The 25,522-nt window shown below is 40.3% G+C and overlaps 1 protein-coding gene across 2 annotated transcripts in view; it reads right to left on the bottom strand.

Moving 5' to 3' along the window:
* VCAN (versican) overlaps positions 1–25,211 on the bottom strand; it is a 113,791-nt gene extending 88,580 nt beyond the window's left edge. The window contains exons 1-5 of one of the 2 annotated variants that reach the window (XM_061151957.1): positions 24,953–25,211; positions 12,897–12,972; positions 6,348–6,725; positions 2,877–3,051; positions 2,665–2,792 (exon numbers count right to left, since the gene is read on the bottom strand). In XM_061151957.1, the coding sequence (XP_061007940.1) occupies positions 2,665–2,792; positions 2,877–3,051; positions 6,348–6,725; positions 12,897–12,966 (751 nt within the window). In that variant the 5' untranslated portion in view covers positions 12,967–12,972; positions 24,953–25,211. The remainder of the gene's footprint in view (positions 1–2,664; positions 2,793–2,876; positions 3,052–6,347; positions 6,726–12,896; positions 12,973–24,952) is intronic. The other variant, XM_061151959.1, reaches the window with a different exon arrangement.
* Positions 25,212–25,522: the final 311 nt, after the last annotated feature.

The following is a 25,522-nucleotide window of genomic DNA, read 5'->3' as shown; positions in this document are numbered from 1 at the left end:
TTCATTTTTCAATTTTTTTTGTTCTCTTGGTGTCTTTTCATGTCCTGTTCATCCCTCAAGGCACTTGACTTACATACAAAAGAGCAACAATGAAATTAATTAAGAATTCAGCAGAAGTAAGAACCTTTTGAAAATCTATAAACTATAATAACTATTATTTATTGAGCACTTACTTTGTGCCACACAGTGTGACAAACACTTTATACCTTAACTCATTTTATGAGGTATGAAGATACTGTGATGAAAAGGGAATTATCCTTACTGACCCCATTTCACAATAAATGTCATTGTAAACATATTGAATATCCTCTGACATGGTCAGGTTCCTTATGTAAAACAAATTAAAGCCTTGTAACTCTGCTGACACAAATTTCAGCAGTGCTTGAATTCGTGTTTATACTGATTCTTTCATCTTTGTCTTCCAACTTCTATGTGGCAAGACAAAAAATTTCAGATTCTGTTGTTTTAGTATAAATACCTCAACTAGAGTTATGCTGTGTTATACACTACAAGTTTTCAGTTATCAAATACATGAACATATATCCCAAGTAAATACACAACTCTATAAAACACAGTTGGTTTACCCTGGAGCAGAGACTGGTTTTACAAATAACAGTGGCCCTAGAAGTGACAATGTTTGTGGAGGTGGAGAAGAACTCCTGTATGACTAATAAATCCTTCTCATTGTGGTGTATGCATACATCCTCAGAATGGCTCTTCTGACAGCTCAATTTTTCCCAAATACTAGTTATGATACTCTGAACAGATTTTAGGGAGCCGGCTCTTGATGGGAACAGCATGGCTAGGAATCCTTGGCAGGGCTTTTCCCACCAAGACCTGTCAAAAGTATCTCACACAGAATTTGTGGAGGGCATGGAATTTCTGGAGCTTCTGCAGAAAGTCCTCTAGACTTCAAAGAAGCTAGCGATTCTGTAGCCTTAGAGAATGGGGTTTCAGTACCTTCATCAGGATAAGACTGAAGAAGAGGCATGCAGAGGGACCCCTAGGCACACCTTCTGGGAGCATTGTAAATACATAATCCTAACTTTCCATCACAAAGGTTGGCTTGTGATGTTAATGTTTATTCATATTGGGATCAAATTGGCCACAGATTTATACCCAAAAGCCACCATTTCAATTACACTTGGTAAAGATTTTTTAGATAATTATGACTTATATATACTTTTGCAAAATCTATCTCTGATTTAGTTCCAGTATTACCAGCATTCCAGAAATTTCTATTGCCATCACTCTAATAGACATTATTCCAAAAGAAAACAACAGTGATAAAACAAATTCCACCTTACTGAATTTAGGTACAAATTTCCATCTTACTGAGGTAGCAATAACAAAATTTGTTTCCTAGAATCAGAATCTCCTATCAACCATCTCTTATCCTATGGAAAAAGTTAACTAAACTTAAACTTAAAGGAAGGAGATAAGCTATATCTTATAGCTAGAATTTTATAGATTATTTTCCCTTTATCTTTGTGAAAAATGTAAATTGTTAGTATCTGAAGTTATGGTTTAGAAAACACATGTATCAGTCTTAAATAATAGTCATAATAAGAATATTAAGATGCTACAGAACCACATTTAAGAAACCTTCTTGGAATCAGGCCATCCTTTTCAAATTTAGGACCCCAGGCAAATATAAGCTGCTTATTTTCTAGCTCTCAGTCACTGAGGTTGTTTATTCAATTCATAGAACCAGAGAATTTAATTATGTTGGGAGGGACCATGGAAATTTTCTAGTCCAACCTCCTCATTTTAAACATAAGAAAATTGAGATCATTCTTTTATAGGTACACAGCTAAAATTAAATGTATAACTCAATGTGATACCTCTATTTATATATTTAGGCCTCTAAGATAGCTATTACTATGAGTGAACTTCCATTTCAAAAGTCACAGAAACTTCCACTCCATGTGTCTTATAATAAAACTGTATTGTGCCCTTAGGTAACATTGCCAGAAGAGAACTCAAACTTACTATCTCTAAGAGCCTCACTCTGTCACTGAGGAAGAAATGATGATGCCAGAATCAATCAGGCTCTAAGAATCTCTAAAGCAAGGCTTGTATCTTACCTGACTTCATAGTTCTAACAACAAGCAGAGTATCTCTAACACAGTGGGTGTTTTGTTTGGTTTTGTTTTTGGTGTGCTGATTGATTGAATGAATAAACGATTGCCTTAAATATGAGTGTAGCAAAGTGAACACAAGGAGAAGCAAACCATGAAAATCCTTCCTTGGCTAGTGTGTGTTATTCAGTTGCACTTTGGGATGTTTATCAGCTCTTGGATTCACAGTGGTTTGTCATCACAGAGTTCTACCTGAAGTTCTTACAAGAATAGGTACCGCCCTTACAGGTTTCTATTCTTAATGCTCTAAAAGTGTATTGGAAACGTTCCAATGGCAGCATGACTGAAAGCAAACCTGCCATTAACTAAAGACATTTCAAACCTACATAACCATTTACACAGCCCTCTTTCTCTTTCCACTTTAATTTAAGCTTATTTCACCACAGAATCATACGGTTATTTAAACTAAATGTTGCTGTTTGGAATCCAAACAAGCATGAAGACTCACTCTATCCCCACGTGCTCCCAGTGTTTTCTTGATTTTCTTGGGTCAAATGAAGCTATAGAAATGTGAACATCTTACCATCCAGATGGTCCACGTAACAATACACATCATAAGTTTCATGAGGAGCACGGAATCCGTAGGTCCGGACTCCTTCCTTCCCCATCATGTCTCCATAGCAGCCTTCTCGGGGAACCCGGATGGGATACCTGGGAAAATAAAGGACTAGGAAGTAACACTTTATTCTCACGCCCGCAGTGATCAAGTAAAGCCTGTGGCCCCAGACCACTCACCTAACAGTCTGATCTGACAGCCAGCCTGCATCACACTGCTCAAAACCATCTTCGTAGGCGGCATGCAGCTGCTCTGGGGTGGCTATGACGGCCCCAATGTCCACACAAGCCTTCTGAGCCATCTCAAAATTCAGGGTGTACCTGCTGGTCGCCGCCCTGTAGTGAAATACAACCCCTGCAAAGACAGCATCGAACAATTACAGGCAAGTTCAAGGCTCCCCACATACTGTGCGGTTTCTCATCAGAGCAATACATCAAATGACTGGCTAATACGGTCTTAAGACCGTGATAATTTCTTTATTTTTACTTCATATAGCATTATGCAAAATTATGGTGATCTGAGGAACCCCAGAAATGCTGTTCACTCAGGTATCCCATTCTGCTCCATTAGAGAGTTTCCTAGTCAGGAATTTTCTGTTCCCACGTAAACCATCTGAAAAAAAGATTTAAGCTGCTAAATCCCAACTGGTGACTAGTTGTCCTAATTATAGGTAGTATTCAGGCTATCACGGCTTTCCAGGTGGTTCAGTGGATAAAGAATCTGCCTGCAATGCAGGAGATGCAGGTTCAATCCCTGGGTAAGAAAGATCCCCTGGAGAAGGGAATGGCAACCCACTCCAGTATTCTTGCCTGGAGAATCCCATGGACAGTGAAGCCTGGCAGGCTATAGTCCATGGGGTCGCAAAACAGTCCGACACGGCTGAAGCGACTGAGCACGCACAGGCTATCAGGGGAACCATAGACAACTAAAGGGAGTAGGTGCTGTAAGAGATACAAAGAGTTAAGGAGGCCACGAGATCAACTCCTCTTACTTCATGTTTGTACTCAGGGCCAACTCCATAGAAGCATATAGAACCTTCACCAATACCACTTCCTCCAAACATGAAATATTGTGATATTTACTTACAGAGACAATATAGTATAATGGAAAAGATACTGGAGCATGTAAGAGAAGGCCCATTCCAATTCCTGATTTGCTCCTAAATCATGTACAAGCCTTAATTTTCTCCTCTATTAAGTATACCTAACAGTGCTTATGTTATTTTATTAAAATGAAGATCAAATTAGATAAAGAATTTTAAAATATCTTAAAATAGTGGATAGGCTACTCTAATAAATGCTTATCATATTCACTAACTGATTTGCATAATGTAGGATCTCCACTTTGACAGGTAAAATGTATGATTTTTATCCAAAAGAAGGCCTGAAATAAAGTTCTCCAGACTCCTGCGGGTAGAAGCCAGGCATCCTGATATGTGCTTCAAATTCCACTTTGTTGTATTTTAGGAGTTGCATAAACGAGTGGTTCTTGAACTGTGTTTCAGGGTCAAAGAACTGTCAAAAGCCTGAGGAAAGAGCAACTGAGGGGGTGAAGCCTGGGCCCCTCCTCCCACTTTAGCAAGGGCATCTCCATTTTTAACTGGAGTAAATATGGTGACTCATTTTCATCAGACAGCAAAGTGAGTCAAGCTCATGTGCCTAGGAAGTCACTGGAAAATAGAAATTGGGGTAATTGGGTTATCTGATTGTCATATCATTTAACACCACATATTTGTTATGTGGAATTAATTTTGGTTTCCAAGATATCTTTCACTCTCCTTTTATTCCTAGTAATTTCTTGGAGTTGACAACAGCCTCCCTCCCCCCCACCCCCCACACACAGCTTGACTTCTAGCTATTAAATTGTTTTCCGCATGCCTATCTTTGCTTCTCTCTTCCAAAACAGGTATGTGCCAATAAAGCATCTACAGGGAACAGACTAGACATGTCATCAATAAGTGCCTCTGACCAGTGTCAATACAAAAAGGCCAGCACGGGTACCAAGTGGATGCACTGACAACTAGTACTTATTCCCCATTTCTGATATTTCAAAGGAAAAAAAAAAAAAAATACCGATCGAATGCTTTTCATAAAATCTGTATCTTTATAGAACAACTTTAAAACTTCCAGGAAGTATATATGGTCCTATAAGTACATTTATAATGACCTTTAAGACTTGAGCAAGATTTTGCATGGTTTTAAATTAGTCTTCTGCTGATCAAAGCTTCAGATAGCCTTCTTGGTAATTAAAAATCTTCCCTGTGCACTGAGGATTGGCAGTAAGGGGGCACAAAGGGGCCTCCATGACCAAGGCAGGGAATATCAGGCTGTATAAGTATCTATAATTGCTGGATAATTTGAAGACCTCATGGGGCTAAGGAGATTAAGTGGAGAATTTTCATTGTTTCAGAGGGGCAAGGGGCAAATCCATTGCTAATTCTTTAATGATGAAGATTGTAAGAAGTTGTTAAACTTCTTTTGGGATTTAATATATATATATAAAATATATGTATATTGTGTATCTAAGTTTATATATTATATATATATATAGTATGTTACATTACACAAAAAGAGGAAGAGATAGATCAGTAGAAAAAATAAACCAAGACTAATCAAAGTAAATGATAAAAAGATTAAGAGTAAAGAGCCCAGGGTATTCAGTGGATGCCTGGAAAACATAAAAATGGATTTATAGAGGAGAGCAATAGGATCTGAATGGAAAAGGATGTTCAGAAATTAATCTGTCACATCTGAAATTCAGAGTATTTCCTTTTGGCTACACAAGAAAGAGTTTTAATAAAACCCTTTGTATATGCTTCTGAAAGGTAAATATTTTATAGGGAAATGGAGGGTTGGAAGAAAAATCTGTTCCATCATGTCTGGGTATGAGAATTTTGCTTAATAACTTGCCAAAATATTCTGCTTCCAAGAGCTGTGGCATTATGTGTGTACCCAATTAAAGCAATTTTTCTTTGCTTTGTCTCCTAACTTAAATTCAAATGACATACAAACCACCACTGAAAGGGGGCTGAAACTAAAATGTCTCATTGCAAGACAGTGGATAACTAGTGTATTGACCTTAAAAAAATACTCCGATTCTTGTTTTGATCCAACTCAAATGTTTATTGAGTCCCCTTTTCAAAGCACTATATTAATATATACCATGGTACTTATTAGGTGCCTTATTTATTCAATGAAAGTTAAGATATAATTTATATTTCTTAAAAGCAAGCTCAAGCATTTTCATAACCATGCTAGGAGAGTGAGAAAAAGGGTTTGTGTGTGTGTATGTATATATATGTGTATATGTGTGTGTATGTATGCATGTGAGTGTACACACACATATACACATATGTAAAAACAATTAAACTGTAGATCAGCCTTTGCAGTCTTAAAAAATAATTGTTGATAGCTCTCAATAATGAAGTAATGATTCTTGAGGTATTCATTACATCTGGTATAAAGTCACTTCCCTTGACTCCTGAACAATTAACAGTTCATTTTTAGTGAAAGACATGGACTACTGGGTTGATTGGTGTTTTTTCCCCTTTGTTCAAACCCTGAGCAATGGCTACTTTTGAATCTTGTTTCCCCACACTTCTGAATCAGGTGTCCTGTAACACTAGCTTCTTCTAGGTTCCCAAGCCTTACCCTCCACGGTCAACGACACCGTGTCCTGGGTGTCTTCAATCCCGTACATGACGTCACAGCGGTAGCGGCCTGCGTCACTGGCCAGCAGTTTGACCATGGTGAGTGAGGCATCGCCCACGTCCTCGGGGTGTGTAGGCACCGACACTCTCCCTTTGTAGTCTTGGCCAATCTTGATATTCCCATTTTGGGCCACGAGAACAGTAGTCTCCTTTAAATCTTTTCCTGTCTTGTCCAATTCAATCTTAGACCATTTGATTCGCAGAAATTCACTGGTGGTGTTATAACTGGGTGGTAAGGTAGGCATGGTTGAGAAATGACAAGGTAGGTTGACTTTTCCAGAGAGGGAGCCCTTAACAGGTGGGCTTTTTTCCATGTTGACTACAGGAAAGAGAACATACAAAATCGACAAGCTGAGTCTATTAAATAAGTGAAAGGATAAGAACCATTACAGGGATTTTGTTACATCTTCAGTATGTAAAATAATTAGGGTGATTTTATATACAGAGAATAGTATATCATTTCAATAATGTTTTATAACAAAGACAGGAATTAATAATGCTCATTAAAAATTTTTTTGTTTTTATTTTTAAAAGTTTTTAATTCATATTGGAGCATAGCTGGTCAACAAAGTCGTGATAATTTCAGGTGGACAGCAGAGGGACACAGCCATACATATACAGGTATCCACTCTCCCCCAAACTCCCCTTCCATCCAGGCTGCCACATAATACTGAGCAGAGTTCCCTCTGCTATACAGTAGGACCTTGTTGGCCACCCACTTGAAATATAGCAGAGTGTATATGTCGATCCCAAATTCCCTATCACTTTCCCCCTATTTTCCCCCATGGCAAGTGAAAGTTCATTCTCTAAGTCTGCAAGTCTGTTTCTGTTTTATAAATACATTTTTATAATTTCTTTTTAGATTCCATACACACCCTCATCTGGGTATACTTATAACACTTTTCCTATACGATATTTCTCCCTCTCTGTCTGACTTCACTCACTTTGATAATCTCTAGGTCCATCCATGTTGCTGCAAATGGATAATGCTCATTTTTATGTGCTAAAATATGAGCATTCATTTTAAAGTATTTGTAACTTAGATTTTAACATGAACAAAACAAGTGATAAAATAAGGCCATTGTAGGAAGGCAAGAAATCAAGGGTGAGAGGAACCTAGACTAAGCAATGAGGGTTTAAAAGACCTGACCAATGTTAGGAAGAATAGTTAAAAAGCAGATTTAAGTCAACAGGTGAGAAGAAGAAAAATGATTAAGATAACTGCCACATTACTTTAGAGGAAATGAAAATAACTTCAAGAGGAAGTGAAAATTATCAAAAGTACTTCAGTAGACTAGAGCAGGAAAACGTCCAACACTTGAAGGACCCAGTATGGTTCAGTGTTAAATCAAAGGCTTTCATCGTAATGACAAATCCAGCTGCAGTCGCTTTGCAGTGAAACATTACCTCTCCACTATATCCTGGGGGGTAATGTTGACTTCTGTTCACCTAACCCTTCTAAGCCTGGCTTCCCAGGTGGCTAAGTGGTAAAGAATCCGCCTACAATGCAGGAGATGTGGGTTTGATACCTGAGTTGGGAAGATCCCCTGGAGGAGGGCAAGGCAACCCACTCCAGTATTCTTGCTTGGAGAATCTCATGGACAGAGAAGCCTGGCGGGTTACAGTACATAGGGTCGCAAGAGTCGGACATGACTGAGCGACTGAACATGCACACATGCAACCCTTCTAAAGTATTAATCTACAGAACGCCTTTCTGCTTAAGCCCTTAAACTTTTAATGAGAAAGAACACGTCGACTATAATTCAACACCATTACATACAACTAAATAAATAAATAAAACCCACATTCTTTCACTCATATAGGGATCTATACCTCTCCTCCCCATCTTGCACCCATCTCCCAGTCTCTCCTAGCTGGTGAGACAATATGTTGGTAATAGAATATAAATTATAGTGCACAGAGAACTCCCAGTTCATGTAAATATGATGAACAGTAATAGTAACCTCTAGGTGGAGTAAAATAATATTTCTTAATTGACAAAATGATGTGTATCTAACACTTGGTGTGTTAGTGGTTAAAGGCATTAGTAACACATCTCAATATGAACATGCATTAGAAATGATACAGATGCCAAAGACTACAATTTAACTTCAAAAGGACTGGATCCCATTAGGGAGCTAAAGACAACAAAAAGACATCTTGTACTATTTGTTGTTGTTGTTGTTGTTTTGGCAGAGAATAGGGGCCCTGAGAAGGAAAGAGGTGAGAATTTTATGAACTAAAAATGTCTTAATTTGTATCCATCATATGTTCTAGGAATTCCTATCTTCCTCCCTGAAGAATTATAGATGATTAACCTCACAAATAAAAGACAGCTTTTTAAATGGAGAATAAACATCTTTACCATCGACATCAATTGTGGTATAAATTTATAAGACTCTTTGATTCAGCCCAATCTATTCAATTGGGAGGTTTGACACTTAGAGCATTTCTCCATAACTGTGCTGTAATGAAAAGATATATTGGAACAAAATAATGTCAAAAGGCAATTTCCCAAGGGTTATTTATTGTTCTGGGTATTTACAGACACAAGAAAATTAAAAGCTGCAGTTGTATGTAAATATATATTCATGGAGAATCCAGTCTTATCAACAAGATTAACAAAAAGCTGTGTGGCCAAGTCTTTTGTATATGAAATCTTGGGTCTTAATGCACTGGGTAATGAGAAATAAGTTTACCAAATACAAATATTTTAAAAAGAAGTTTAGTAGCACAGAGGATAATGTTTATCGACTATGCATGTTAAAAAAGAATGCTACCTGCAAGAACTTGTCTGAAGTTCTGACAGTGCAAGAAATAAAAATGAATGCTAATGAGAGTTCACCATTCAAGTCTGTGGTCTAAATGAATACTGTAAGGGAGAATACTCCAAATAATGAATAATCAATTATGCTTCATTCTATGTCAGAAAATTCTGCAGAGCAAGAATGATGCAAATTCTGTCTACACAATTTAATCAAACACACACACCGACCTTGGCCTAGAAGTGCCAGAGGGAGACTAAGGGAATTTATCACCCTCTCAAGTATTAATATCACTCCCTCATTCATTCATTTACTTGTGACTGTGCATGACTCCATTTATTATATTAAAGGAATATCCAAATAACAGAGTCAATGGTAAATAATCCATATAAAAGGTATTGTTAAATCAGAGTTTCTTATGCATTAAAATAAAGCCAGTAACCAGGAGACAAAGTGTTCATTAATTACTCACCTTTCAAGTGCCTAGACTTAAATAGAAAAACCCTTAAGATGAGAGTACTTCTGTTGACCCAACTAGTTATTACTCTGTGCTTCACTGTGAACTTGGCATGTATATTTCATAAGTATCTTACATTTTCAACTTCATCCCTTTGAAAAAATGAAGATTCTTCTGAAATTAGCCCCAAACTAATGATATTGCTTAATAGTGATCACCAATTTACAAAAAACCTGATGCTTGGGGTAAAGTACAGTACACTGGTGGAGAGAACGGACAGTGGAACCAGATTGCCTGGGTTCAACTCCAGGCTCCATCACTAAATTGCTGTGTGATCTTCTACATTAGTTATGTCGATATATCTTTTGGTACTATTGTTTCCTTATTTGCCAACTGGGGAGAGTAAAGCACGTGTCTCATGGAAGAGTTAAGATTAAAAAAGGCTAACAAAGTAAAATACTTAGAAGAAAGCCTAACATGTAGAAATTACTCAACATTGTTAGCTGTTATTACTATTTAAAATATCATCAAGGAGCTATACCATAAGGGTTGGTTTCCCTATTATTTGTGTGAGTTCCTTCTTTGTTTTAAGTGAAAGGGTGATGGTCCTGTTTCTCAAAGTCCTCCCACTACTTTCTCTGTAATTTCCTTCTATTACGATCCAACCAAATCAACTCCCTTTTCTCCATCTTTTTTCTGTGTCCTCCCTCTTCACTCAATGCTGTTATCCTTCCTCTCTGTCACCTTTACTTCCTAAAAATGCTGAAGAGGACAGCTTCTTGGCCGTTGGATTGGTGGAGCCTAGACGCTGATGGCCATCCAGGTCATTCATTGTGGTATTCACTCATTATTTATTTATTAATTCACTTATTCACTCAACCATAAATTGATTAAGTGCTAGCAGTGTGTCAGGAACTCTGCTAGAAAATAAAAAAACAGCTCTCTTGAAGTCACAGTCTGCTTGGGAAGAAAAACAAGGAATAACTTATCCTCAATGAGTGGTATGGACTATAGAGTAGCTGTCACAGCACAAGGGACAATGAGAAATAGAGAAAGGGCTTTAAAATTGCCTGGAAATAATTTGGGGGATGAGAGGTAGGAGCCATCTCAGAAGTCAGCTCATCCTTGATTCCTCTCTCGCCCTCACCACACCACACCCCATCCATGCATTGGTCCTAATCCTCCATCTCCACCTATCCAGTTCCCTTCTCCCCAGCTGTCCTGCCACCACGTGATACAAGCACCCCATCTCACACACGGGTGATCACAATAACCTCCTAAGTCATCTCCCTGCGGCCACTCTTTCCCTCCTACAGTCAAACCAGCATAGAACAGCAAACATGGAACTTGGAAAACATTCATCAGCTTACCTTTCACCAGCTGAAACCCTTTAGTGCTTCCTGGGGATAAAATCCGTTTCTAAAGCTTACCATGCTTACATGGATAAGAAGTGTAACCATGGTAAAGTTCACACACTCCTGGGACAGCCTTGGTTCTTCTCCCAGTTCTGCTACTTACTGGTCTTGTGACTTTGAGCAAGTCACTTAGGTTCTCTGGATCTCAGTTTCCTCTATGGATAGTGAATGTTTCAATAAGCTAATGTTAAGTGTTAAAACTGTTCCTGGCTCATAGGAAGCTCCTTCTTGTAAAAAAAATGTTCATTTGCGTATAGTTGCTTTACAATGTTCTGTTAGTTCCTGCTGGCAGCAACATGAATCCGTTACTCCTATACATATATCCCCTCTTTTTTGGATTTCCTTTCTGTTTCGGTCATCACAGAGCATTGAGTAGAATTCTCGGTGCTTTGCAGAGCGTTCTCATTAGTTATTCATTTTATACATGGTAGTGTATATATATTAGTCCCAATATCCCAATTCATCCCACCCCACCGGTGTCCACCCAGATTTGCAAAGTAGAAATAGAGACATGGATGCAGAAAAATAAACATAGGAAGCTCTTTTCTGAGTGTCAGATAGTGTTTCTATTTACATGAGCTGATTTCTGCCTACCTCTCTATCTAGATCTACTTTTTCCTTCATCACTGCTTTCCAAGGGCAGTGACCTTTCTATTGCTCAAACACACTACCTAACTTGGGCCAGATCTTAGCTGGCTGGCTCCTTCTTGTCATTCCCACGTCAGTGTAAGTATTACTTTCTCAAAGATGCCTTACCACCTCCCCTGCCTCCACCCTAAGCCACTTTCTATGACGTCACTCTGCTTTATTTTCATCAATTCAGAAGTACTTGGATTGTTGGTTTACTTGTTTATCGCCTACCTCATGTAACTAAGGAGATTAGGCTTAATGAAATCTAAGACAATGTATGACTCATCCACTGATATATCCCTGGAGACCCAGACTAACACATAGCACGTAGAATCTGTTCAAACAATGGATAGATAAATGAATGGATAGGAAGGATGGATGAATAAATAGATTGAGTGACACAAGTTTTGAATCTTAGAATGAACTGAAGTGGAACTATAGAGGACAAAAGAAGGGACTGCTAAGCAGAAGGAACTGCATGGGGGCAGGGGAAGGGAAATAAGGTATAAGGAAAAAATAAGGAATAAGAATGGAAATTATAAATCATAAATTATTTCAGAGACTCTGAAGCAGGCAGTGAGTGTGAGAAAGAAGCAGAAGCTGAGTCTAGAGAGACCCTTGATGGGAGCAGGTCACTGATACTCAGCACAGATTCCTTCTTCATGGACCAAGAGTCTACAAATTTGGAATCACAAAACTCTCAATTTAAATTATAATTTAAAGCTAAGAAAAACAGTGCATGTGTACTTATCCAGTTACAAAGGAGAAAGAGAGAGAGAAGAAAAGAGAAAAAGAAAGAAATGGAGATAGGGGTAAAAACTTGTCTATCAGGCTTCTCTATATGTTCTTGATTTCTTTCAAATTGTATCCCTCTGAAAGTTTGATAGTCTTTTTTTGAATGTAGAAAAGCCTTTGAGTGGTGTCAAAAAGAGTGGAACCTTAAAACATGCCCAGCCACTCAAATGAGCCTTTTTGCACAGTCTGAAAGTAATCTGGGAAGTTACCAAAAGCCACTTTCTTCTTTAGCATCCTGTTCATTATTTTGTTATAATTGATTTATTTAAAACCACTGTTTTCAGCCTAATGATATTTTAGCTAAAACTGTTCTGCAATGAATATATAAAAAATTCATCCTTTATTTTAATGGTTCCATAATCACAGTCCATGCCCCAATACTTTAATTTTTATTTCAGCTAGTCCTAAAAAATAATTACCACACTCACCTTTCTGTAGCGCCTGGGCTGCTATTAAGGTAGAGCACATCCATAAGATGCTCTTTATATTTATCAACATCTTGTCCTAGAAATGAAAAAAAAAAAACACAAAGTAAATCATAAGCATACAGGCTTGTGGGAGGCCATATGTCACGTGCTATTTGTGCATTATATGTAACAAGAGTACAAGAAGCTGCTTCTCTTGGGTTGTAAACACAGGAGGAGACTTGTAATAGGAGAAGTTGTCCCAACACTTTAATTATTAGTTTGACTCTCACCCAATGTGGTCGTTACCAAAATAATTCCAGAGCCCAAATTGGGGACATATAACAATGTGGATGTGTGGGGCAACCACAACGGGGTAGGCTGTTGGAAGAACAATATAGACCACAGCCTAAGTAACTAGTGGCTAGGAACTGGAACAAGGAGGGAAGGGTGACCACAAAATCTATTTAGAAACAGGAAGCTGATCATAGATGGAGCAAGAGGATATGGGGAAGCAGTTGGGAGAGATGTGGAAAGAAAGAGATTTGCACCAAATGTGAAGTATGTGGAAACCCATGGCTGATTCATGCACATGGTACCAGGACAGAGAATAAGGACCACAGCAGGCTTTTTAAAGCACAGACTCAATTTAGTTTCTAGGAGGCTGAGCAAACAAATGTATTATAAGGAGCTGTTAATTACAGAAAATGCCAGTGCTAGCCATGAGTTTTAAAGTAGTTCCAACGGTCTGAAGGGTAAAGGATGAAACAAAACACCCTGTACTGAGAGTCAATAAACCCTGCCCTGGCTTTGCCATTAATTTATTGTGTGACTTTGAGGAAGACATTTAACAAATCTGGGTCTCAGAACGATCCCTTCCAGCTCACATTCCCCTTCTGCTATAATTATGAGGAGGATAAGCATCATTGTTGGGGACCATCTAGAAATCAAAGAGCTAAACTCAAAACAACCACAGAAGACTATTTGATCTCAACAGCTGTTTCCTCCCCAGTTACATGTAGAACTCCTCTGTAACAGCCCTCAGTGGTTGGCTACCCAGTAGCCAATCCTCTCTCTTTTCCAATAAAACTTTGACTCCATTTTAATATCTATGCTTCTTCACATGGCCATACTTTGGCAGAATCTGGGTCAAACCCCAGCCCAAATGGATGATCCTGGTTATTCCAAGCCGATTACACGGGTCCTATTTCTTTTGCCAATGACTGGTTTTGGAATGATCATGTGATGCAATTTTGGCCAAAGAGATGTGAGAAGATCTTGAATGGAGTAGTTGCTTCTGGGAAAGGTATATTCATTTTAAGAAGAGCAAAAGGGAAATGATGATTGCTTTTCTTCACTGGACATTATCAAGATTGGATATAGTTTTGTGAAACTGTTGTACCCATGTTGCATCCATGAGTACATAAGGTACCCTCTGGGATGAAGCTGAGAGACAATCAGGAGAGGCAGGGCTGAAGTGCTCCGGCATTAGACCGACAGCCAGCCATACCCTTGAACTTTCTTTTATTAGATAATAAATTCCTTTATTATTTAAACCCAATAAAGTCAGGGCTTTTTGTTTGCCAGTGTCACTGAAAGGCATCCTAACTGACATATATTTGAGTTGGTGCCCTATAACTTCCCAGAAATTATCTAAATTCTGTATTATTTAGAAAACCTAGATTAAAATCTTGTAAGAATCCAAGTCCAATTTGGGCTCAAATTCAATTTAATAATTTACATCAGTTATTCCTCTTCCCTTGATATTCTTGTCCATTTAATTGCTTTATTTTATATATCTTGAAATAAGTGTTAGAATCTTTCTAAAAGAAAATTATAAAATTCTACATATTTCCTGAAGACCAATTTTTTAGCTAACACATTATATATCTCATATTTTCCATCAATGAGCCATCTGATATGTCACAATGAAAAGTATATAGTTGATAATCCTAAATTAACCTTGCTAATTAAGCTTATTATCTACCATATAATCACTGAGATATGCTAATAAGTGTTGTTATACATGAACTGGGAATTAGGTTTCTACTTTCCTTGATTTTTTTACAAGATATCACAGCAAGTAGGAAGTATATACCTGTATCTCATTATTGTAACAGTATTTCAGGAAAAAAAATAAGATGTCAATTTCACACACCCTAAAGCTTCCAACAAAATGAAACTTTAGGTTGTATCATATAACACCATAAAGACAATGTGTTCCATGAGTACTGAATCCAAATAAGAAACTTTTCTTTAATTGTGGTTACAAACAATAACTTACTATTCTCCTTCAAGAAAAATTTTTCCTCAAATTTTTTTTCTTTTTTTCAGAAAACATTTATAAGCTTAACATTAAAAGTCTGGGCTCCATTGTCAAAGAGCCCTGAATTTGAGTTCTGAATTTTCTGCTTATGCTCTGAGATTTGGGGTGAGTTACTAAATAGTACAATGAGAACTGATAAAACAATGCATATAAAATATAGCTTGGTGATACACAGTATATTCAGTACTCAGTATTTATTATTAAATTTTTTAACTCAAGCTTTCTACCAGTGAGAACTTCCTGGTTTCATATCACTAGTAGTAAAAAGAATATTTAAAGCTTTTGGATTTGAAAATTATAACCTGGGTCATATATATATATAACTTTATACATTTTAACTTTATACATATATATATAACTTTATACACTATAACTTTATACACCTTCATGCTCACAGTAAATTGTCCTCTAATTTATCACAATGTCCTTTGAATCATTATTTAGAAATATATTTTATCTCCTATGTAGAACAGTAGCTTTCTGAAAAGCAGAGTCAGTGTCATATTTAACTTACTAATTCCCACAATGTTTCCACAGTGCCAGCTTCAGAGTCGTTGCTTTGAGGGAGGTTTGCTGACCAAATGCATGACCAACACCCCCTCATTTCCTATGCAGAAATACACTCTGAAGAGAAGCATCAGCAATCGCTTTAAACATGGGTGAGTGGGTTAATTAACACCTGAAATACAATTAATATTTGCCATGACTCAATAATAACTGATGTTTGCAATATCTGGAGTGTCAAATCTTGTAACAAAACCAGTGGAGAAGATGCAATCCTGACTAAGAATGGGTCTTCTGCATCGCAATTTTCCACCCAAAGCAGATACTAAAAGTCTAACTCTTTTATAAGGATACTCCATCCTTATAAAAGTGGCTTTTTTTTTTGCGAGAGAGGAGGAAGTAGTTCTTCATCTATTCAACAAGTATACTCATCACTTGCCCAAGTAAGACTGCCAGTAAGGCAAGATTAGGGAAGGAAGTTGGTGCATTAAAAGTGCAAGGGAGAGATCAGTCATATTTTAAATACATTTGCGTAAATCAAGTTGCCAATATTTAAAAATTGGAGTGTTCACACTAAGGCCCCCCAATCTCTGACTTCTTTTGGAAAATCAGACCGAGCAATTAGAGGTCCATATTCTAGCTGGCCAATCATTAGCACTAAGCAAGCAGCAGGCCCTGGCCTTGGCTCGTGAGCTCAAGGTTATCAACGGCCCCAGCTGGCCTCTCATCCATTTCTACTCCATGCCTATCCCCTGTAGTCACCAGAGTTTGAAACTCAAATTCCCAAACTTTTGATCTCAGAACTATATTTCCACTTCCTCTTCCTTACAGTCCATGGACATCACTCCATTTCTCTAATTTTCATAAGTCTGTGTTCATGGTCATGGTTATTTAAGCACACCATTTGCCTTCTTTGATTTTACAAAATGAGAAACTTTCTGAAGCTTCCTTGTTTTTAGCACCACTCCAACACCCATTTTTATTCTTCTGCTCTTCTGTGTGGGTCTTGTAAGCATTATCTGTTAGTGATAACAAGTCTGACTGCACAGAAAGACCAGGGAGATATGAGAACCAGTGCCTATATTTAGTCTTCTATTCCAGTGAAGTCAATGAGAAGAGGAAAAAGTCATTGAACAATCAAGTCACAGCTGACTGAGGCTGTTTAATTGCCTAGGAGACATGAGAGACAAGGTCAACAGGATTCCTATCCATGAGAAATGTCTGCAAAGGGGATAAGGGTCATGCCAGGGGTAGGCTGCCTGAGCGAAAGGAAAGCCGAGGTTTTAGTAAACAGGTATTTAGTATTCTCCCTTGATCTTGGGGAAGCTCCGCTAAGCAAAGAGTGACTTAAGGATGCAGACACAGTGGTTTGTCTTCCAGTTCTCGAATTAGTTACCCTAGACAACCAATTGTTCAGAATACCTCAGCCACAAAGTGGATGCAAAGAGCATTGTCTATCATGTTGCCACGTGGTGCTTACACAAATGAGGACTGCTGTAACGCAGAGAGAGACAGCATGGTTTAAGCATAGTGTCATGAATTTGCTTCCCACGAATAATAGCACCATGTGAATTTACCACAAACATAAGTATGGATTCCTGCACTTGGACTTGGCTAAGTTTTTTCATGTCACTGCTCCTTAGTATTGCGGTGTTCACTGCCTGCGTCCTCCTGGGTGTAAAACACACTGCACTCTCCACTCCCTTTCTTATGCTGTATTTTCATCACAGCACACCTCACCGTTGTATATGCATATTTGGGAACTGCCTTTCTGTGCCTTCCATAATATTGATATAAGCTCCAGGAAGACAATCTTTGATGTTTTTTGTTCCTTGCTGTATCCACAATGCCCAGAACACCCAGTAAATGTTGGTTGAATGAACGAATATGCCCATTTTGTATGTAATTATGTGCATGCATGTGTGCGCGCTCAGTCACTTCGATCATGTCCGACTCTTTGCAACGCTATGGACTGTGGCCCACCAGGCTCCTCTGTTCATGGGATTCTCCAGGCAAGAATACTGGAGTGGGTTGCCATGGCCTTCTCCAGGGGATCTTCCCAAGTCAGGGATCGAACCCACATTTGTTGCAGCTCTTGCATTTCAGGGGGATTCTTTACCCACTGAGCCACCCGGGAAGCCAATTGCTGCTGCTGCTAAGTCACTTCAGTCGTGTCCGACTCTGTGCGACCCCGTAGACGACAGCCCATCAGGCTCCCCCATCCCTGGGATTCTCCAGGCAAGAACACTGGAGTGGGTTGCCATTTGCTTCTCTAATGCTTGAAAGTGAAAAGTGATAGTGAAGTTGCTCAATATGTGCACATTATACACTATTTGGCACATTACTTTCTTCACTTAAAATAGTTTATCTCTGAGAATGTTCTGAATCAGCTAATACAGCTTGTCTGTGTTACTTTTAACAGCTGCATAATTTTCTCCTACATGAACGTATCATCTTTTATTATACAGTTTCTGTGATGAGCCTTTAAGTTGTCTCCAGATTTTTGCAATGAGACACAATGCTGCAAAAGGGCATCGTTGTCCAGTTGTCTTGGGTGACATTCCTACCAACATCTACATGACACTACCTAGAAAAGGAATTGCTGGGTCAAAATGTATATGCATTAAAAAAAATTATAGCTATTGCCAAATCACTTTCTAAAGAAGGTGAACCTATTTACCTATATAAGAGATCCAGTTTCCCCACAATGTGACCAACACAAACTTTTATTAAACTTTATCTTTACAGCCGATTGATGAAAATGAAAATGGTACAGAATAAACTGCTGTTTCAATTATTATTTCTTTATGAATGAGACTAAGCAATTTTTCATATAATTTTAAAACATTTATTGTTCTTTCTGCCAGCAGTCTACACACAAAACATTCGCCAATTTTTCTTTTTGATAGGTTGTGTTCTATTCTTTTGTAAAAGCTCCTGGTATGTCAAAATAGTCGTTAGGTCTTTGCTTCCCTTATGTTGCTGATATTTTCTAGATGTGTTATGTGTTTTGTGTAAATAATTTAATTGTTATTTAGTCAGATTTATCAAACTGTTCTAGTATAGCTTCTGGGTTACACCTTTTCCTTATCAGGGATTTCTTTTCTCCTAGCTTATTATTTTAAAAATTTTATAATTTCTTCTAGTTATTTTTTTTTAAAGGTTATTCCCTACATTTCATATTAGAGCCATCTTAATTTTATTCTGGGATAAATGAGGTAAAGATTGATTTGTATTTTGAGTGGGCCAATCAGTTGTGCCCAAGTCATTTACTGAATAATTTTTCATTTCCACTGAATTTCCATGTTTATTTGAGTCTGTTTATGGACTCTGTCTTCTAGTCAAGGAAACTAGACAATTCTTTTTTTTTTTAATTGAAGTATACTTGCTTTACAATGTTGTGTGAGTTTAGTTATATATGTACATTATGTATATACATATATATGCAGTTATATATATAATCTTTTATCTGATTCTTTTCCACTACAGGTTATTACAAGATATTGACTATCTTATAGTTCCCTGTGCTATACAGTATGTCTTTGTTGTTCATCTGCTTTATATATTGTACTGTTAATCCCAAACTCCTAATTTATCCCTTCCTCTGTTTCCACTTTGGTAAACCTAAATTTGTTTTTTATGTCTGTGAGCCTATTTCTTTTTCTTTTTTTTTTCTGTTTTATTAATAAGTTCATTTGTGGTTGTTTTTTTTTTTTTAGATTCCACATACTACTGCGAAACTAGGCAATTCTTGGAACAGTATGTCCCTCTCTAACTCATTTTATAGGTTTAGTAGGAAATACATGATTTGGGTAATGCTGTTAAGATTATAGAATTAGATCGAAATGAGCCTCAGAGATATATATCTTAACACTATTTATTTGTGGAGTTCTTATTTATGAGAGCCCTTTCACAGGTACTTACCCTTTTGATGTTTATAAATGTATATCCATTTAATAGATTTTGACACCAAATGCCCAAAAGTTGTGACTTAACTTGGTTTTCTAAACTAGGAATTACAACTCAAACTTTCTGATTCTAAGCCTAGTGCTCATTCTACTATACCACATGTAATAAATACCAACTCAGTAATTTAATAATAAAAAGATAACATATATTTTATATGTTTACATAGTTTATTATAAACTATGCAATCATACATTTATAGATGTAAACACCTCTTAAAATTCTTAGAAGAATGAAGTAGGATGTATATAGATACAGAAAAAAGATAAATTTAAATGTAGCCCCCTAATTTACACCCCTTTAAAGATGATCAATCTATCCAGGATAATTTCAGGGAAACAAACTCATCATATAAAGATGCTTTGAACTGACCACGGAAATGGAACTACCCTTGGCACATTCAGTAATAACAACACAGCTGTCAAAAAATCCTGGAGCACATATCCGTAATATAAATGTATAAATGCATATATATGTAATTAGCAACATATAGGCTACCAGAGGAAACTGGCAAACATTCCCTAACTGAAGCGGAGCTTGGTCAAGACATTTATCTCTACTTCTCCTTGTTCTGATTTTGAATCAGACAGAGTACAGACCTTGTATTTTCTGGGTAAGTACAGATCTATGCAATAGTCAACATGTTTTCTCATCCCAGAGCCAGTCACCCCCAACAATGAGTGTTTGTGACTCCTAACCGGTTTCTCTAGGTGGGTGGTGGAATAATAACCTACTTCAGTCATTCTTTCTTTTCCTCAAAAGAACCATGTGTCTGGAAAAGTTCTGTTCAGTCACAGGGAAATATACCATTTTAAATACAATATCTAGTGATGTTTGTCCATGAATAAAGTCAACAAAAATATTTAAATCCCACCAGGTAAGGAGAGTTTAGTTATATGGCTGTTGGGTGACAGTGTTGGTTGATCTTTGTGCTCTGATGTTCAATTACTGACCAATCATTAACCACAAAGTACTTAAGCATAATAATGTGAGGAAAGAAAGAACAATGAGTATATCTTTAACATTAATCATATTCAGCCTTAAATTAACTTTCTAGGTCTTTTCCAAACAACTCACAAGGGTGCAGATATAGGTATCCTAGGATATCAGAGGTTATTTCCTTCCAGTTTGTAGGCACAGAGAAAAAGAAGAAACCAAAGCCCATGTCTATAAACATATATAAATCCAGGGGGATTCTTTTAAAACTTTAAATTTGAATTAAAGTTAAAAATTCTTTCTAAACTTTAATAGAAGTAAGAAATAAAATTTAGGGCTAACTTTAAATTTCATTATTTTACTAAGAAAAACATAATAAAACTTTGAATTCTTACACAAATCTTTAGCAATTGTCTTGGCTCTCATCCCTTTTCCCAGCACCCACAAGATTAAGGATCATGGACTTCCTGCTGGAGGAAGTAATTGCTCAACTACTTTGGAATCCATGGAAGCCTTTGCAGTATTAGCTGGGACATACAACTGTAAAATCTTCCTTTTTTTTTTTTTTTTTAAACATAGCACCAGAACCAGAAGTTCAGTCTGAGACCTTCTGCTGGTATGTTCTCACACTCCAAGTTACATATTCCTCCAACTGGAACAGATTCCATCTCAAACACTAGTTGCTTCCATTGATGCCTTCCTATCTGTATGTTAATCTCACAACATCCTATTTTAAGTCTTTAAAGGAATATTTTCACTGTAGGTTTGGTAAAATTGCCAAGCATGCTTAAAAGAATTTAGGTCACAGCTTTTAGAAGGAGTCAAAACGGAACGGCAAGTGTATCAATTAGATGTCAAAAGATGGAATAGATCTGCCTGCAATGCAGGGGACCCAGGTTCAATCCTCGGAGAAGGAAATGGTTACCCACTCCAGGATCCTTGCCTGGAGAATTCCACGGACAGAGGAGCCTGGTGGACTACAGTCCACAGGGCAGCAAAAGGTCGGACACAACTGAGTGACTAACACACCAGATCATTAAAACCCTGTTCTTCCAAGATAAAGTGAAGAAGTAGGCGAGTCTAAAATGCAGCTCTAAGTAGCAGCGTCTACTCTGCGCCACATTCCGCAGTCTTTTGCTCAGTCATTTCATAAATATGAACTGAGCTCCAACTATGGGCCGGGCGAGAGCTAAAGCTCCTGCTGCAAAGGGATCAGGGTTACACCCACAGCCCCTAAGGTTTGTGCTCATGGAATCTATCAGTCCTGTCAATGGCAATTGCTTGTCGTGCTAGACGAACTCTTCATGACATCTGGAACGTGAATATCTTGTAACTGACTAAAAACGATCTTTAAAAAGTCAATATATAGATCATAGGATAAACTCATCTCAAATTTCTCCCAAAACTGTTTGCTTGGAGTAAATCTTTACTTCATTCCTGTCGCCAGGCAAAAAATACTCCAATCACTCCCAAGAAGCAAGAGGGGAAATATATATATATATATATATATATATATATATATATACATTATATATATATATATATAAAGGGGTCTTATTTAATAAAAGTGTTTCGCGCCCTCTAGATAGAAGTCAGATCCGCTCCAGCAGTCTCCACTAGCCCTCTGCAAGGGATGCTCTGCCGCCGGGCTCTCCCCGCCCCGCCCCGATCCCGCGGAAGGACCAAAGCCACGCCCCCACCGGCCTCTGGGCGGTGACCCAGGAGGCGCCCTGCCAGCCGCGGCTCTGAACGACTGCCGGTCCAGCAGTGCTGCTGTCTCCGAGTCCAAGAAGTCACACCCGTCTCGGGCCGGGAGCTGAAGCCCCAGCCCACGTGGCGGCGGCTGGTGAACCCCGGCGCTGTGGGAAGCGCTCCATGCGGTTCCTTTACGCGGGGACAGGGGAGTGGAAAGATGCCCCCAGCACCCCCTCTCTAAGGCTAGTTCCTCCGCCTCTCCCCCCGACCCCCGCCAACCCCAGCACGCCGCTTCAGTAGGATTTGTTACCGCTCTGGGGATTAAAACAATGGCTTAAAACGAGCTAAATTCAGTCCAAAACCTTGAAACGAACCAGCCGATCCGCTCCTGGCTGCGTGCATGTGCCCCATCCTTTCTTCTTCCCTTTCTCCCCACTGCTCCTGTCCTTCCCTTCTGTTTTCCACCCGGAGCCCTCCTCCCAAATTTCCGTCCTCGAAGAGTGTTGTGAAATTGAGAAAGTTTAAATGTTGGAGGCAATAGTCTGGGCGGGGCCCTAGCATCGATTTCGAGTGGTCCTGAGCCTTAGTAAAATCTCCCAAAGATCTGTATGATCTTTCTTAAAGGGACGCCCAAGATAGAGCACCAAGCCCTCTGAAACCTGGCCACGTGTGTTAGTCTACCAAACTGCAGGCTTGAACCGGGAGCGCCGCGCACACCCCAGAGGACTCAAGAGAAGGCGCTTCGGCCTTTTGTAAAGACGTCTCCTTCCTGGGCCTGCCAGTGCTTAGATTTACTTCGCAGATTCCGAAGTAGAAAACTAAACGGGAAGCTATGGCCCTCCATCGTTTAATACAGGGCTGTGAAAGAGGCTCGTTTGGTTTTGGGGCGGGGGGAGGGGGGAGGGGGAGCTCATTTTTCTCCACCTGTACTGGATTTCTCCATCAGGGGGCGCCCACACCCGTCACAAAACTCCCTATTCCTAGACATCTGGGTTCTGCAAGCTCGAAGCTCTCCAACTGGGGGCCGATCCGAAGGAGCGCACCGCCTCTTTCGCTCCTCCCTTATTGCCGGCCTCCGCGGACAGAGGAGGCAGGGTTTTCACACTAGCCATTCATTTGTCAGCGGTGGGGGAGGGGAGCAGGAGCGAAAGAGACGGAGCAGAGGCTGGGAGAAGTGAAGGGAAACAGAGAAGATGGAGACAGAAAGGTAGAGACAAAGATGAGAAAGCGGACAGAGATAGCCAGACTGTCTTTCCGCCTGTGGGTGTGCGCATGGCGGGCCAGCTCTCCAGGCGCGGTGTAGATGTCTCCTCCCTCCCGTAGCATCTCCCGGGAACTTGCAGGACTTCTTAGGGCGCAGCTGGATCCCAGAGCAAAGAGTTTAAGCGATGACACTAGTTTTCTACCTCGCTCTCCGCTGCCTAACACAGTGATCGCTCCACGCCCAGTGACACAGACAGTGAGCCTAGACAACCCTGATGCCCCCCAGCCCGCACGCACCAGGGATACGGCCCGGCGGCGCCCACGCCTCCGCAGGGCGGTGGGGCGCTCCAGCCCAGGGCGTCCCCCGGAGCTGCCTGCACTCGCTCTCTGCCGCTGCAAGACTCGCCAGTAAAGTTGCTCAACTAGGGCCGCGAGCGGGGAGAGGGGTGGGGAAATGGAAGGCAAAGGAGGGCTTCAGTAGTCTGGGCGAAGAGGGCTGATCCTAGAGGCCCCAGATTCGGGTCCCCACGCCACCTTTGTTTGAAAAGCGCCCTGAGCGCTGGCTTGCTGTTTGAGACGGGAGCATAAGCCTCCACCTCTTTTCTCAGAATGAGCTAAAATTCTTGCACATCCCTACTGGTTCAGAGCAAGCTTTTCCCGCCCTGGCGCCTAGCAGACCTCCGCGGCGCTCCAAACACCCCACCCCCATCCCCTGCTCCCTCCTGGCCGGCTCCGGAGCACTGCGCGCTGGACAAAAGAACCCAGGGGCACCGGAGAGAGCCGTGACAGCCCTCAAGTCGCCAAAGAGACGCGGACGGGGAGCCCCGCAGCTCCCCCCGACCGGACCGCCTCCCAGACAGCCCGCGGGATGAGGGGGTCACGTCCGCTCAGAACCCGGATCGCCTTGTCAGGAGCTGCCCGAGAGCGGCTTTCCAGGAACGCCGGGCACTGACCACACACCAGGGGCCGGGAACCAGGTGGCCTGCACCAAGGCGGCTTCGGGGATTTGCGTCTGGGCAAGTCTCGGGAGTCCCCATTCAAACTTTTGCCTCGAGCAGGTTAACGACAACAAAAAAGATCAAGGTGCCAGGGTCCCTCCGTCCTCTCCAGCTCCAGACCCCACGACGTTTCTAGGGGGTCTCCGCATTTCCTTCCCTCCCTTCCCCCAATTCCATTAGTCGGTCTACCCCCACCCTACCCCGGGCTTCTTTTGTCTGGATCTTTTTCAGCACCAAGGTCCCTCCTATTCCTCTCTCCAAACATCCTTCTGAAAGTTACCTGCATTTTTTACAGTGCCTATATTTTCTTAACTTCTCAAAGATAGTTCTCTTTGCCTTAATTAAAGCCTTCTACCAATCACAATGCACTTTTTTTCTAAACTCGATTTTTTTTTCCTATAAGTTTTTCTTTTTCTTTTTTTTTTAAGGGGGAACAAAAGAAACGTGATTACCTTGAAAGGCGGCTTATTGCAGTTTGGGGGGAAAAATTCACCTCAGCGCTGCGCGATTGGGCTCGGCGTGGCCGGGGCGGGTCACATAGGAAGCGCGGTGTCCTGGGGAAGCGTGCGGGACGGTGCTGGAGGATGCGGGGCTGGCCGCAAATCCCCGTCCCCGCGCCTGTCCGCAGCACCTAAGAAGGTTCGCGGCTGTTGCGCCCTCCCGACTGGAGTTCCTCCTCAGAAAGGCTCGGGGCAGCTCGCCTGCAAGTTCAAATGCGGGTTGTGACACCCATCATCATTATATCACTGTACCGTCAGCGCCGAGGAGGAGACTCGGCGAGGAGGAGGAGGAGGAGGAGGAGGAGGAGGGTTCATTCACAGGCTCCTCAAGCGCTCCGCAGCTTCAGCCACTCCTCAAAGCCCAGGCTGGGAAAGCAGGCAGAGGGGAGGAAAGGCAGCTCTCCGCGCTGGCGGTAGGGACCGCCTGCCTCCCTCCCCAGGCACTCCCACCTCTCGGCGTTTCTTCCTGACGAGCAAGTACCAATCGGCTTGGGGACAGCCGCGCTCCCCATTCAGCGGCTC

The sequence above is a fragment of the Dama dama genome, chromosome 9 (genome assembly GCF_033118175.1).
Source record: "Dama dama isolate Ldn47 chromosome 9, ASM3311817v1, whole genome shotgun sequence".
NCBI classification, from domain to species: Eukaryota; Metazoa; Chordata; class Mammalia; order Artiodactyla; family Cervidae; genus Dama; species Dama dama.
The sequence above is the reverse complement of the archived record's forward strand: the minus strand, read 5'-3'. Positions and strand labels throughout refer to the sequence as shown.